At 54.4% G+C, this 13,248-nt stretch overlaps 1 protein-coding gene across 1 annotated transcript in view; it reads right to left on the bottom strand.

Annotated features, from left to right (window-relative positions):
* Positions 1-5,565: 5,565 nt before the first annotated feature.
* The window catches only part of LOC100990059 (ATP-dependent DNA helicase DDX11-like), a 30,792-nt gene continuing 23,109 nt past the window's right edge, over positions 5,566-13,248 (bottom strand). The window contains 10 exon segments of the mRNA XM_063592997.1: positions 5,566-6,554; positions 6,630-6,784; positions 6,967-7,040; positions 7,347-7,431; positions 7,842-7,942; positions 8,058-8,126; positions 8,386-8,535; positions 9,247-9,350; positions 9,670-9,742; positions 12,385-12,497. Coding sequence (XP_063449067.1) covers positions 6,328-6,554; positions 6,630-6,784; positions 6,967-7,040; positions 7,347-7,431; positions 7,842-7,942; positions 8,058-8,126; positions 8,386-8,535; positions 9,247-9,350; positions 9,670-9,742; positions 12,385-12,497 — 1,151 coding nt within the window. The 3' untranslated portion in view covers positions 5,566-6,327.

Here is a 13,248-nt window from a genome sequence, read left to right on the forward strand (position 1 = left end):
ATGGTTGGAGATCAGTTGGCTGTGCCTTGGTTATCTGACAGGAGGGAAGAGAAGTGGGAGGTGAGGAGTAGCTCCTGGGTCCTCATGAGTATTCAAGGCAGGTTCAGGTCTGAGAAGCCGAGGATATCCTTCCTGGAAGCCTCAGTTAGGAGGAGGAACTCACTGCTGGAGAAAAAGTTGAAGAGGAAGGAGGACGGACATCTCAGATCATGGGAAGTGCTGGCCTGAGGAGGAAAGGAGAGAACCATCAGGGTAGAAGGGGCTGAGGAAGCCGGCAGGGGGAGCAGAAGAGTGGGCACCAGCGTGGGGAAGAGGTGCAGTGCATTATGCATGATACACACATTATTATTATGGGAATAACCATATATCACAGTGCAGTTCTCAGCCTGGAGAATGGGAAATGGAAAGGACCAGAGATTCAGAGAGGGCAGTTTATCCAAGGTCACACAGCACTTTAAGGCCAAATAGAGCCTCCGAGGCATTTCTTGCCACACTCACCCAGGCCCACCCACACCTCTGTTGCCACGGAGGGTCCCACTACCCAGGAGAGCAGGTCTAGGGCACAGTGCCAGGCCTGATGAATGTCCTTCATGCCCTTTTCAAACAACAGGCTATGATTAGGCCTAATTATAGGGGTCCGGTCCCTTAATATTCTTCCTGGCATGTCTCTTGCCAATCAAATCAGTGCCATCTGCAGTGTGATTCCTGCTTCAGTGGCATCAGGGGGAGGAGTTAATTCAACCCAATATAAATAGACTGTGCCCTCACCTTGCAATTCGAGTATTTTTCCCCCCTGTCCTGCACCCCAACATGCACCTCCTTCCTTCTGGCTCCCTAAGCTCTAGCCTGGGTGAGCAGGGCCTGGACACTCTATACCTAGAGTCACTAGTCACTGCCCAGTCTGTGTCAGAAGCAGGCCTCTAATTCCTCAGGGTTAGAGTGGGAAGAACCCATGTGTGCACATTTGCTTTTCCAACCTGGGCACCATTTGGCAGCTGATTCAGGCAATTCTCTCACCACCACCACCCTGCCCATGTACCTGTTTCCAGCCTCTGTTTTTCTCTGCAGCCAGGGCTCCTTTCTTGTGTTTCCAAGGTGGAGAGCTGAACTGAGATCATGTATGGACAGAGTGCCCGGCAGGTACCCAGCACCTTAGTACCAATTCCCCAGTCCCTGGTCCTGCCGTCTCCCTCCCTCATTCATTCAGCAGGCATCGGCAGAATCCCATCTCCTGTGAGCTCCTGACCTCCCACCAAATGCTCTGCTGCCACCCACCCCCACCTGATCAGAGGGCCACCCCCTGTACTGGGAAGTCCTCTCTCCAGTCCCTGCAACACAACCTCTGGGAGCAGCCCCTTTGGGGATTCTTGGTCCTGGCGGACCCAGCTGTCTTCCCTGGGTGGAAGGGGCCAAGGGGAGAGCCCAACTTGGAAGCTTTCGCTCCTGAGAGCCGGAGAGCTCACTCCCTTCCACCCCACCTAGCCTCCTGGTTTCCTGTGGTGGCTCTGCTCTCCCAACTCATGCTCTTCCTCCCACGAGGTAGCAAGGGGCGGGGGTGGGGGGTGGGGGGGTTGGGGAGGTTAGTCCTTCACTCTTTCCTGCAGCCAGAAAATATTTACCCAACAGTGCCTGTGTGCAAGGCACTGAGCAAATCACTATAGATCCAGTGATGAATAAGGCAGCGTCCTTGTCCAACTGGTGTATACACTCTGGCAGGAGAGACAGACCTAAATAACCAATTAATGATCAGTTATTTAATTACAGTTGTGATAAGGCCTATTTATAGTATTTTGTAATCACTAATCTTCATGTATCATGGAGCTTGCTCCACCATTGATCTGAGTGCGTTAACTCATTTAATCCTTGCCACATTTTATGAGCAGGCGCTGCTGTTATCCATTTTATAGATGAGGAAACTGAGGCACAGAAAGAGATCTGGCCAAGTGGCAAAGCCAGGGTTCAAAGCCAGGGATCGTGGCCCTGGGTTCTGTGGGTTATCACCGCCTCTGTGGAGGGGAGATGAGGTGCTGCGAGGCTCATCATGGGGGGCCTGGCTTGGTCTCAGGGGTCAGGGAAGGCGGATGTGAGGAAATAGCATTTGTGGTAAAAATCTCACGGTGAGTGGGTAGGTCAGGAAAAACATTCCAGAAAGAAGGAAGCACATGAGCTACAGCCCTGAGGTGGAGGACCTGAAAGGAGGCCAGTGTGGCTGGAGCGCAGGCCGTTGAGGGAGCCGAGCTGGAGGGCTGCGGTTCTTGTATCGGCAGCACTGACCCCGCACAGTCCTTGGGCTCCAGTGACTTTTCACTCAGTGTTTATCTAACTCGAGTGAGTGAATGGTGTTCGCTGCTTCCTGCAAAAGTCCCAGGGGTTGTTGGGTACACAGGTCCTGTCTTTGGCCACAAGCAACCTGAAATGAGGCTTGGTCTTCTTCCCGGGACCCCGGGCTGTGCCTCACTTGGGGGACCCCAGCATGAAGTATGTGACTGCCTGACTCAGGCCCCTCTCCTGGTCCAAGTCACCCCCACCCGGCCCCATCCCTGGTTGTTGCCAGACCTGGAGTCCCTGCTCCTTCACTGGTGCAGCCTCCTCTTCTGTCACCAACTACAGTCAGGAGGTGACAGGGATGAGGCTGCAGTCAGGGGATTTGCAGGCACAGAGGGTTGGGTGAGACAAAGAAAACGACAGGACATGGTGACAGATTAGGAACAAGAACGAAGGAAAGGGAGGAGTCAGCCATGACTGGGAGTAAGGTGGGAGCGCCGACACCTCTCCCCCTCCACTTGCCCCCATCCTGCAGCAATGGACAAGCATGTGGGCTTTTCATTTTCTGTGGGCTTTTTCAGTGGGGATGTGACGTGCTCCTCCTGCTTGGACACCTCCTGCACAGAAGAGACAGGTGGACAGACCTTCCTCCTTGCCCCTTGTCCTCACTTCCTCCATCCTTCCTTCTCTCCCATTCTACTGATTGGCATCTGGTGGCCCCCAAGGTTACACAGCACTGGATCAGCTGCCTGCATAATTAGCAAATCATTCTTTTTTTCTTTTTTGAGATGGAGTCTCACTCTGTCGCCCAGGCTGGAGTGCAGTGGCGCAATCTCCACTCACTGCAAACTCCGCCTCCCAGGTTCACGCCATCCTCCTGCCTCAGCCTCCCGAGTAGCTGAGACTACAGATACGCGCCACCACGACCGGCTAATTTATTTGTATTTTTAGTAGAGACAGGGTTTCACCGTGTTAGCCAGGATGGTTTTCATCTCCTGACCTTGTGATCCACCTGCCTCAGCCTCCCAAAGTGCTGGGATTACAGGCATGAGCCACCGCACCTGGCCAGCAAATCATTCTTAATTACCCCAGAGTGGAAGAGAACAAAGGTGAAGACAAGAGCCCAGGTTCAGGATCTGCTTCTTTGGGGTCATGACAGAGGCGAGGGAAGCAGTGAATCTGGATCAGGAGTGGGTGCTCCCTGCTCCCTCCTCCCCAGTAGCCTCTAGGCCAGCTGCTGGTCCAACTCCGAAATCCACCACCCCTCAGCCACCCAGCCCTCCCAGGAGAAGCTGAAGTCCTTTCCTGTGTGTGTGAGCGCCAAGCTGGAGCCCAAGGATGACATGGAGGAGGCGCTTGGGGGGTCTCCCCAAGTCTCCATGCTGCTCGTCAACATCAGAGAGATCCTGTGTAGCAGAAAATGGAGTCGCAGGGTGTGGGTGCAAGACTCAGCCTGACTTAATGGGGTCCCAGGGCATCACACTCAGGTGCAGCACAGAGGCGGGAGCCAGGTGACCAGGGTGGCTTGGCTCAGTGGCCTGGGACCCCTCAGTGCAGTGTCCCTGATGACATGGGAGAGGTAGGTCAGGAACATGGTCCCAGGACAGCAGGTGCTGGCTTGCCTGACCTCCACGTCGCCCCTGTAGATACAAGAAGTCTGTCTTCCCGGACCAACTGGTTGGTGCTGTAACAAAGAGCCATGTGATGCTGGGGGCAGAGACAGAAGAAACTGTTCAGTGCCCCTTGTCCATCAATGAGAGAGCAGCTGGAGCAGCAGGTGCAGGGGCTGGGGGCCCTGCCAGGCTCCTCTCTAGGAGAGGCTCTATTGAACCCCTTATGCCACCACAGCTGTGCAGGGTGCACATGAGGTCTCGCTAGCTGCTCCTGCAGGTCCCTGTCACCTCTCACATGTCCCCACCTAATCCCGCGTGTCCCAGAGAACTACTTCTACATGCCAGACCTGGGCCAAGTCCCCAAGGTCGATGTGCCATCCTACCTGACCTGCCTGGCAGACCTCAAGTATGGTGCCAGCCTGGGCCCCAGCATCACCCACTCTGCCCTGGCACCAGGCTCAAGTCTCTCAAGCCCAGTGAGCTGGGTGTTAGGATGGCAGCCAGGCTCCCTGCTCAGTCACCTCCTTCCCTAGGCACCCCACACTTTCTCCCATTTCCACTTCCGACCTATAAGATGGCATGTTAACAGCACCCCAACCTCCCCCAGCTGCTGCGGTGCTGGTCAGTGCACCCTCATCCCCACCCCAGGCCCTGGCCACTGCAGTCCAAGGCGCTGGGCAGGACGACAGCAGCAGCATCCCCTTCAGGAGGGAGCAGCTCTCTGAGGCCACCTCAGTCTCATTTCTTGATCCCTGGTGGATTTTCTGTGGGGTTGTTAGCTGGTCAGAAACCCCTTATTTTTTTTAATAGTTGTCATTTCTTGTTCTACTTGGCTCATAAAATAGTGGTTTTCAAACTGTAGAGCCCTGGAATTCTCACCTCTACGGTGGAGGGAGCCTGGACAAGGGTGGCCCTGGGGCCCCCATTCCTAAACCAAGGAGAAAAAAGGGTCTAATAACAAAAACACTACAGGGGACAGGAACACGGAGCCGAGGGTCAAATGTGACTGAACCCCACACCCCACTCTGTGGCTTTCCTATTGCAGTGAGAGCCGTAAGCCAAGGCAGGGAACTGATGTGGGATCTCTTCAACAAGCTGGTCCTGAGACGCGAGGGTAGGAGGCAGGGCCGCTGTCTGCCATGGGCTGTGGCATCGTTAATTCTCTCTTGCCTTTTTCTTCCTGTGTTTAAGTCTCTGGGGCCTGGGGAAACCAGTGCTCCCCACAGACCTCCCTCACTCAGCCTTTGCCCTCCAGCCTTTTCACCTCTGGGGCTGGTGAGGGGCTGGGAGGAGAGAGCCCGTATGTCAGACAACAAACCGTCTCTGCTAACCCCCAGCAGCCACAGGCAGAGGAAGAAGAGGACAACTGGAAATCCTAGCGGGTGCCGCCATGCCTTCCTCCCCTAAACCCAGACTCCAGCCATGGCCCGGACGTGGACACAGCCAGAATGGGATCCTCAGCCCTGCTGCCCTGGAAGGGGCGGGGATGGAACTGCCCCAGGTCTGTGTGGAGACCACCTTCGGGGAGCGGGAGGCTGGCTTGAGGCCACGCAGCTGGGGTGGGGGCTTCCGTCTGCCTGTGCTCCATCGGAGGATGGCTCCACCCAGCCCCTGCACCAGTGCGCTCCTCGATTCCCTAAAGAGGCTTCCAGAGAAAACAGCAGCACATATCAATAAAAAACTCAGCAGAAACCAACAGTACACTTTTAATTAAGGACCTGTAGCTGTGCAGGATGCAAACATCTGGGCATCAGTGACTTTCCTCCTGCCCTCGTTTGTCCCTGATGGTGGCAGAAGATCCCAGCTGACCACGGCCCCTTTCTCTGGGGTCAGAGGGAGAAGACAGGCGCAGTCAGCAGGGGCAGCTGTTGCAGGTGGGAGGGATATTTTCCCATAGGAACAAAGGTCTCCATGATGACACGGGGTCTCTATAGTCATGTTGAGAGCCTAATGGCCCTTGGCATAATTGCTGGTGTCGGGGTAGAAGGTGTCTTGGAGTTTGCTCAAGTGGTTGAGAGGGAGGGAGGTGCCATAGACTCGGAGGAACTGGCACGAAGCCAAGGATACAAATCCAGGCAGGGCTGTGGGGCAGGATAGGGAACAGGGCCTTCTACTGAAGGAGTGACTCAGGAAGGAGGAGGGGAAGGTGACAAGCCCCTGGGCAGGAGCCCTGTGGCCATGGGATCATTTTAAATTGAGACCAGAGAGTGAGCAGTCCAGTGCAGCTATAACCTTGGCTAGAAAGGGCAGAGGCAGATGGGCCTGCTCCATCTCGCCTCTTAAGAAGGTGGGCAGGACGGAGATGCCACAGTGGATGCCACAGCTGCCACAGCCTCCTGCGGAGACCAGGCAGGAAGCCTGGCTCTCAGCCATGCAGGATGGAAAGAAAGATTCTATTCCAGGAGGGGAGCTGCCCTGGAACGCCCCAAGGACAGCCAGGACCCACTGTTCATTCAGGATTCCCACATTTTCTCCTACGGGAGCTAATGCCTGTGCCTGGGTCCTGGCAGCGCTCTGGACTCCACACTCTCCTCCTAGGTTTCACCTTTGTAACAGGATCCCTGCAGACCACGCCCACGACAAACACTGTCTCCAGAGGGCAGGACAAAGGAAGGGCATGGCGCCGGGCGGTGGTGTGATTGCCCATCAGGAAGAGGCCGACTTCTCCCGGTGAAACTGGGCAGACAGAAGGCAGTGAGAAATGTGATCTCGGGGTGGGGAGGATCTCAGAAAGAAAAAGGTAGGACTGACCTTCTGCACAGCAGCAATGGCGGGGCCAAAGGTAGCTTTGACCTCCACACTGGCTCAGATCCAGGCCGGCAGCTTGGCCAGGACAGGGGGCCGGGCGTATCGCTGGTCCAGGAGCACTATGCTGGCAAAATCCTTCTGGTGCCTGATGGCCCTGCCTGCATAGGAACAGAGGCTGGGGGCTCCGAGCAACACCTGCCTCCCCTACAGCACATTCCCATGGCGACCCCCCCTCCCCTTCCTCAGACTTATATAGGAAACAGGGCAGGCAACCCCTCTTTCCTGTTCTCCCCTTCTCCAGCCCCCATCTGTCCACCCAGCTGGAGGCAGCCAGGCTCACCTATGGACTGGTTGACGGCCTTCATGCACAGGTTCTCCACCAGAGCCTTCCCTAGGGGTGCCTGGCCGGGGGCTCTGGGCTGGGAGTGAAGGGGATGACCCATCAGGACTGTTCCCTGCCTGCAGCTCCCCCGGGGAAAAGACCCTGCCAGGCTTTGGAGCCAGACCAGGAGGCTTCGTGGCCAATGCCAGCAGCAGGGGTCCAGGTGACATCACAGGGAAGATCAAGAGGGTGTGGAGGGGCATCCAAGCTTCCGGAGGGGGCAGGAGACACCAGCGCAGCAGGGAAGGCCTGGCTGTATCAGCCCTGGGGGTGATGCCACTCCCACCCACTGCCTACTCTCCCTGTCACCCCCTCTGTGACACACTGGGGTCACTCACGAGGGTTTGATCCAAGTAGGTCATCTTCTCCTGCAGCTCTGCAGACCTGATGTTGGGGAAGGGCATGCCCACCATCACCACACACCTGGGAGACAAGAGCCCAGCGGGTGGACGTCAGGACCTCCCGGGTCATCACCCATGTCACCAGCTGCTCCGTTCTACCCCTTCCCTCAAGCCCTCTCCGACTGTGATCAAAACTCAGCCTCTCTCCACTCTGTACCTACCACCTGGAGAGGGCTTGTTCGGCTGAGAGATCCCATCTAGGCCAATTGATTGGGTCCTGATACAGCAATGGCCAGCCTAAAATCCAACTACTCTCCCAGGGCCAAATCCAGAGCTGCTGAGCCCCTCCCTCCAGCTGGCTGGTCTGAGCAGTCGCAGCCCAGCTGTGGGCTCTAATGGCAGCTGGCAGCAGACAGCAGGCAGGGGCCCAGCTGCTGGAGTGAGGGCCGGCCATGTATCACGGCCCAGGAGATGAGCAGAACCACTACTTACCGGCCTAGGTTGTCAGAGAAGTTGATCCCTTCACTCATCTTTCCTCCAACCACAGAGAGGAGCAGGGCCCCTGTCACCTGGCCTCTCTCCTGGCCACAGGCCTGTAGGAGAAACTCAGACGCTGAGTTGCTGAGCCAAAACTTGGATGACACCCACAACGTTTCCAGCTGCCACCCCCACACGGTCTCAGACCCAAGCTCAGCATGACGCCCGCACCTGGATGCACCTGGAATATGCCAGCAGCACCTGCTCCACCTGGTGTGCGCTCTTAGGTTCCTGGAATATCTGAGAAAGACAGAGGACATTTCCCAGAGACAGGTTCAGGGTGCCAAGTCTCGGGTCTGCTCGTGGCCTTGTGTTTTCTAGCCAGGGGACTGGAGAACCTCACAGCCAGGGACTTTGGGGAAATCCTCTGTAGTCAGGGATTGGGAGCAGTGGGGATGAGGAGCCAGAAGCCTGTCCTGACCCGATGAGCACAAGAGCTCCCAGGAGGACTCAGTGGCACTGTCCTCACAAGTGGGAAGGCTGCCGACAGGCCACTCACCTTCTTCCTGGCAGCCAGACGGCCCAGCAGGCCACCCTTCTCCCAGTGGGCATGGACCTGGCGCAGGTACTCGTAGGAGGGGAAGAAACAGACCACCCCTCCAGAAACCACACCGCACAGGTTACAGAGGATGCGACCCACCTCGTCCATCTAAGGAAGGAAGGAAGGAAGGGAGGGAGGGAGGGAGCCCCCATGGAGCAACCCCTCAGCCACCCGCAAACCGCGTCTTCACCTTGAGACTCAAAACTGAGGAGAGACCCTCGGCAGGACTACAGCCAAGGAAGAGGACTTGGCTCCCCTGGGTGGGAACCACAGGGTGGTAGGTGCCACCTCCCACCGAACACACCTAGCCGCTGCTGCTGACTGCGCCTTTCCGACACATGTCACAGCACTAGCGTCCCTGGGGGGCCTCCCTATTGCCCTGGCACTGAGTCCTCCCTTCTTCTGTCCAGAGTCCTGATGGGCACCACAATGACAATCAGGGGCTGCACACCCCAGGCACACCACAGGAGATGCCCCCAAGCCCCACATCCCTGCCCCCGGCAGGGACAGATATAACCAAAGGGCAAGAGAGCCAAAGGGAACTAGCAGCTTTCTGCTGCGTGAGGCGTCCTCAGAGGATGCCTGGAGGTTTTATGAATTCATATTTCGCAGCCTAAGGCGTGAGGGGCGGGGAAGCTCAGACCTTCCTCCATAAGCATCTAGATTGACACCGCTCATTCTGTGTGGCTCTAAGTGGGTGTCCCTGTGCAATTTCCCCAACACCTGAAAACACTCAGGGTGGGCCAGAGCGCCCCTGCCCCAGAAAACCCTTTGCTGCCTGAGGCCAGGCTGTGGTGCAGCGAGCTGGCTGGGACTGACCATCTGAGGCAGGTCTCTTTTCTGGAACGTGAATTCCAGCGGCTGGTTGGAGATCCCGCTGCAGATGACAAGGGGCAGGATGTTGTCTGGAGGGATCACGTGACCTGGTAAGAGCCAGGGAGGGGCCGAAAACTGGAGAGGCAGGTGTGCTGCAAGACACTGCAGAGAGGGCATTTCCCTGCCCCATCATCCAGCACAGGAACAGCGACTGACAGCGCTCACCCGCCCACCATCGCCAGTCACACTGGGCAGCAGGCAGCAGGGAGCAAAGCAGGAGAGCCTGGGCGAGCGCACGAAGGGTGAGTCTCCCATCTCGGGGTCTCCTCCGCCTCTGTGCCTGGTCGCAGTATGAGGTATTACCCACAGAAAACGGGGGCCAGAACCTGACCTCTAGCCTGCCCCATCCTGGGCACAGCTTCTCACCACAGGAAAACTCCACCACGCGCTCAGCTTCCACCCCGGCACAGGCCAGCAGCTGCTGCCGGAAGTCAGACACCTGTAGACCAAGGCCACAGCGTCACGGCCCCATGACCCCTCAGAGGCCCAGCAGAAAGGAAGCGAGAAGTCTGGGCTAAGAGACAGCAAGTACACACAAACTGAAAGAAGAGGTCAAAGAAAAGGCTGACGGCAAACTAACAAAAAGAAAAATGGTGACTGATACCCAGTGCTGGCAGTCTCGTTTAAACTATGTGCAGGAACAGCAAAGGAAATCCAGCAAATCTGGCACAGTCATTATCAACCCTGGCCACGCAGCAAAATCACCAGCGAAAATTTTCAAAAATACACGTGGCCAGGCCCCAGCCCAAACTACTGAATAACAATCGCCGGGCTTTCACCTGCTAGACTGGCAAAAATCCAAAAGTAACCACTCTGGAGAAACAGGCATTCCTAGACAGTACTGGTGGGATACAGAATGGTACAATTCTCATGAAATTTCACAGTAGTTAACAAATTAAACATATTTATACTTTTTAACCCAGGAATCCCATATTTAGGAGTCCAGTGAGAAGATACAGCCCACAAATACCAAACAGCATGTGCCCCCGGACCTTTCCCTGTAATCCATGCGCCTGCCTATCCAGAGGGTACTGGTTGGATAAGCTCCCTACATCTGTCCAACAGAGAACCACGCAGCCCACTAGAGGAGCGATGGTCAGACAACTGACTAAGATGCCTTCCGTGTAAATAAAACAGGAAAGGAAAAAATGAAGACATGTTTTTGCTTATTTAGGGGAAAAAGAAAGACTGAAAGGATAAGCTAGTAAAACGGATTCCCTATGGGGGTGGGGAATGGGCTGGAAAGGGATGAGAGTGAGGCTTTCCTGAATAGATCTTTTTATATTGCTTTGACTTTTGAGCCATACAAATATTTACATATTTAAAAACTACAAGTCAGAAAAGAAGAAAGCAAATTCTAAAATTGAAAAGAAAATGAAAAACAGCCTAGCTATCTATGAAACTGACAACAGAAGCACATGGAGAGAAGCCTGGTTCCACGTGACTTTAGAGCCTAGTGACCAGGCATCCTTAGTGGGTTACACTCTAAGGGCAAAGAGGAAAGGCAATTTCAATCAGATCTATTGTTAGAAGTAATATTGGTACTATGATTTCAAAACTTTTAAGTATATTATAGGATAGAGCAGATAAGTATGTTAATGTAGCACATATGTTCTAGGCTTAAGAGAAAAAGAGGTACAATAAAAGGTCAAGTAAACAAATCCTTTCATTTTTAACTTAGAAACACCAGTATGGGCCAGGCGTGGTGGCTCATGCCTGTAATCCCAGCTCTTTGGGATGCCAAGGCTGGCGGATCACCTGAGTTCAAGACCAGCCTGGCCAACATGGTAAAACCCCATCTCTACTAAAATACAAAAATTAGCTGGGTGTGGTGGCACATGCCTGTAATCACAGCTACTCAGGAGGTTGAGGCATGAGAATCGCTTGAACCCCGGAGGCAGAGGTTGCAGAGAGCCGTGATCGGGTTCACTGCGCTCCAGCCTGGGAGACAGAGCGAGACTCTGTCTCAAAAAAAAAAAAAAAAAAGAAAGAAAGAAAGAAAGAAAGAAATACCAGTATGGATTCATTCTGAAAACATTTCCTAGATCTGTCTACTAAAACGCCCCAGGAGCACGACAAACACCCTAGCACCCACAGCTTGACTTCTAAATGTCATTCCCCATTACAAGAAACCAGAGCGGCTTGGAGAAATGAATCAATCCAGTGTGCGGCAAGGACACCCATGGTGATCCCATGACATTCTGCTGTGCTGGAGGCGAGACTGGCCGGGCCACGGGGAGGACCTGAGCTAGCAGGAAGGGGCTCTCACAATGTGAATGTCAGAAACAATAATGACTGTAAACAACTTTAATATGCCGAATGAATAAAACTATGAATCTATCCACACAAAAATATAAAAATCGAAAGCTAAGGCAGCTGGGGCTGGGAGGCACTGCTTCAGGATTCCCAGCAGCTTTTTGTCCAGGAGGCCCTTTGCTAGGTAGGAGTCACCACTGTGCAGAAATGCGGTTATATTCATCACAGTCATGCTCAAAACAGAAAGCTGCAAACAGCTTCCACACCTAACAAGAGAGAAGCAGGTACATGAAATGCTATATATCTGGGTAACTGGAATCCAGCACAGCTGGGATACTGAAATACGTGCATGCTTGCTGACAAGGAGACAGGGTTTATGACCCCTCTGGCTGCTGAGTGAAAAGAGCAAGTTCCAGTGACAGCACATGGAGGGAGCCGCACTTTTGTTTTTAAAACAGCTATGCACGTAAGTGAAAATTATGCCTACAAAGACTATTATATTCATATACATCAAAATGAACCTTTTAAAAGTGGAATCATGATTTTTTTCCTTGAGTTTGAAACCACAGAACAGCTTTCTCTGGGAGACATGTGATCCTGGGGCTACAGAATGGAGCAGCAGAGGAGTCTCCACTGCTCCTGCAGCCTAAAAGGCACAGCAGTGAGAGAATAGCAGTGTCACCCAGTGGACACCAGTGGGCCTGCTCGAGCTGACCCTTTCTGGCTTGCGGCCCCAGGAGAGAACAGGACTGATAACGCATCTCTCCCAAACTCCCATCTCATCCCAACACCTGGGGAACAAGGGGCTGGGAAAGGTGTCCTTACCGGCTGCATGGTCCCCCCGGCAATGACCACTGCCCGGCATTCCTTCACCACTTGGGCAAAGTGCACAGCTGGATTCAGGAGCAAAAACTTCAGAGTGCTCTGACTGAGGCTGCCTGGAAAAACAGATCGGTGGGGAGATGAGTGCAAGCCCAACAGACACTTCTATCGTCCCAGCAAAGGGGGTCCCCAGTTGAGTCCAGGTCTGAGGCACAAGTGCTAGTGCTTTCTCTTTAAATTAAACACCATTTAATCTCTAGGACAACCAGCCCACAGAGGTGGACCATACTATCCTCTCCATCTTTTTTTTTTTTTGAGATGGAGTCTCGATCTGTTGCCCAGGCTGGAGTGCAGTGGCTCAATCTCGGCTCCCTGCAACCTCCACCTCCTGGGTTCAAGCAATTTTCCTGCCTCAGCCTCCCAAGTAGCTGGGACTACAGGCACCCACCACCACACCCTGCTAATTTTTTGTATTTTTAGTAGAGACGGGGTTTCACTGTGTTAGCCAGGATGGTCTCGATCTCCTGACCTCACGATCCGCCCCCCTCAGCCTCCCAAAGTGCTGGGATTACAGGCGTGAGCCACCGCGCCCAGCCTATCCTCTCCATTTTCATATGAGGAAACTGAAGTTGAGAAAGAAAATAGTCCAAATCACAAGGCTCATAGATGACAAAATCATGACCCAAACCAAAGCCCACCTACCCCACAATACAAGTTTCCCTAGGACCCCTGCCCTAGAGAACTTCCATCCCAGCCCCTCGATCTCCTCCTGTCCACCTCCACTGCTTACCCTGGTCACGGGACCCCCATCCCAGCCCCTCGGTCTCCTCCCGTCCACCTCCACTGCTTACCCTGCTCACGGGACCC

This window comes from Pan paniscus, chromosome 10 (assembly GCF_029289425.2).
Source record: "Pan paniscus chromosome 10, NHGRI_mPanPan1-v2.0_pri, whole genome shotgun sequence".
NCBI lineage: Eukaryota > Metazoa > Chordata > Mammalia > Primates > Hominidae > Pan > Pan paniscus.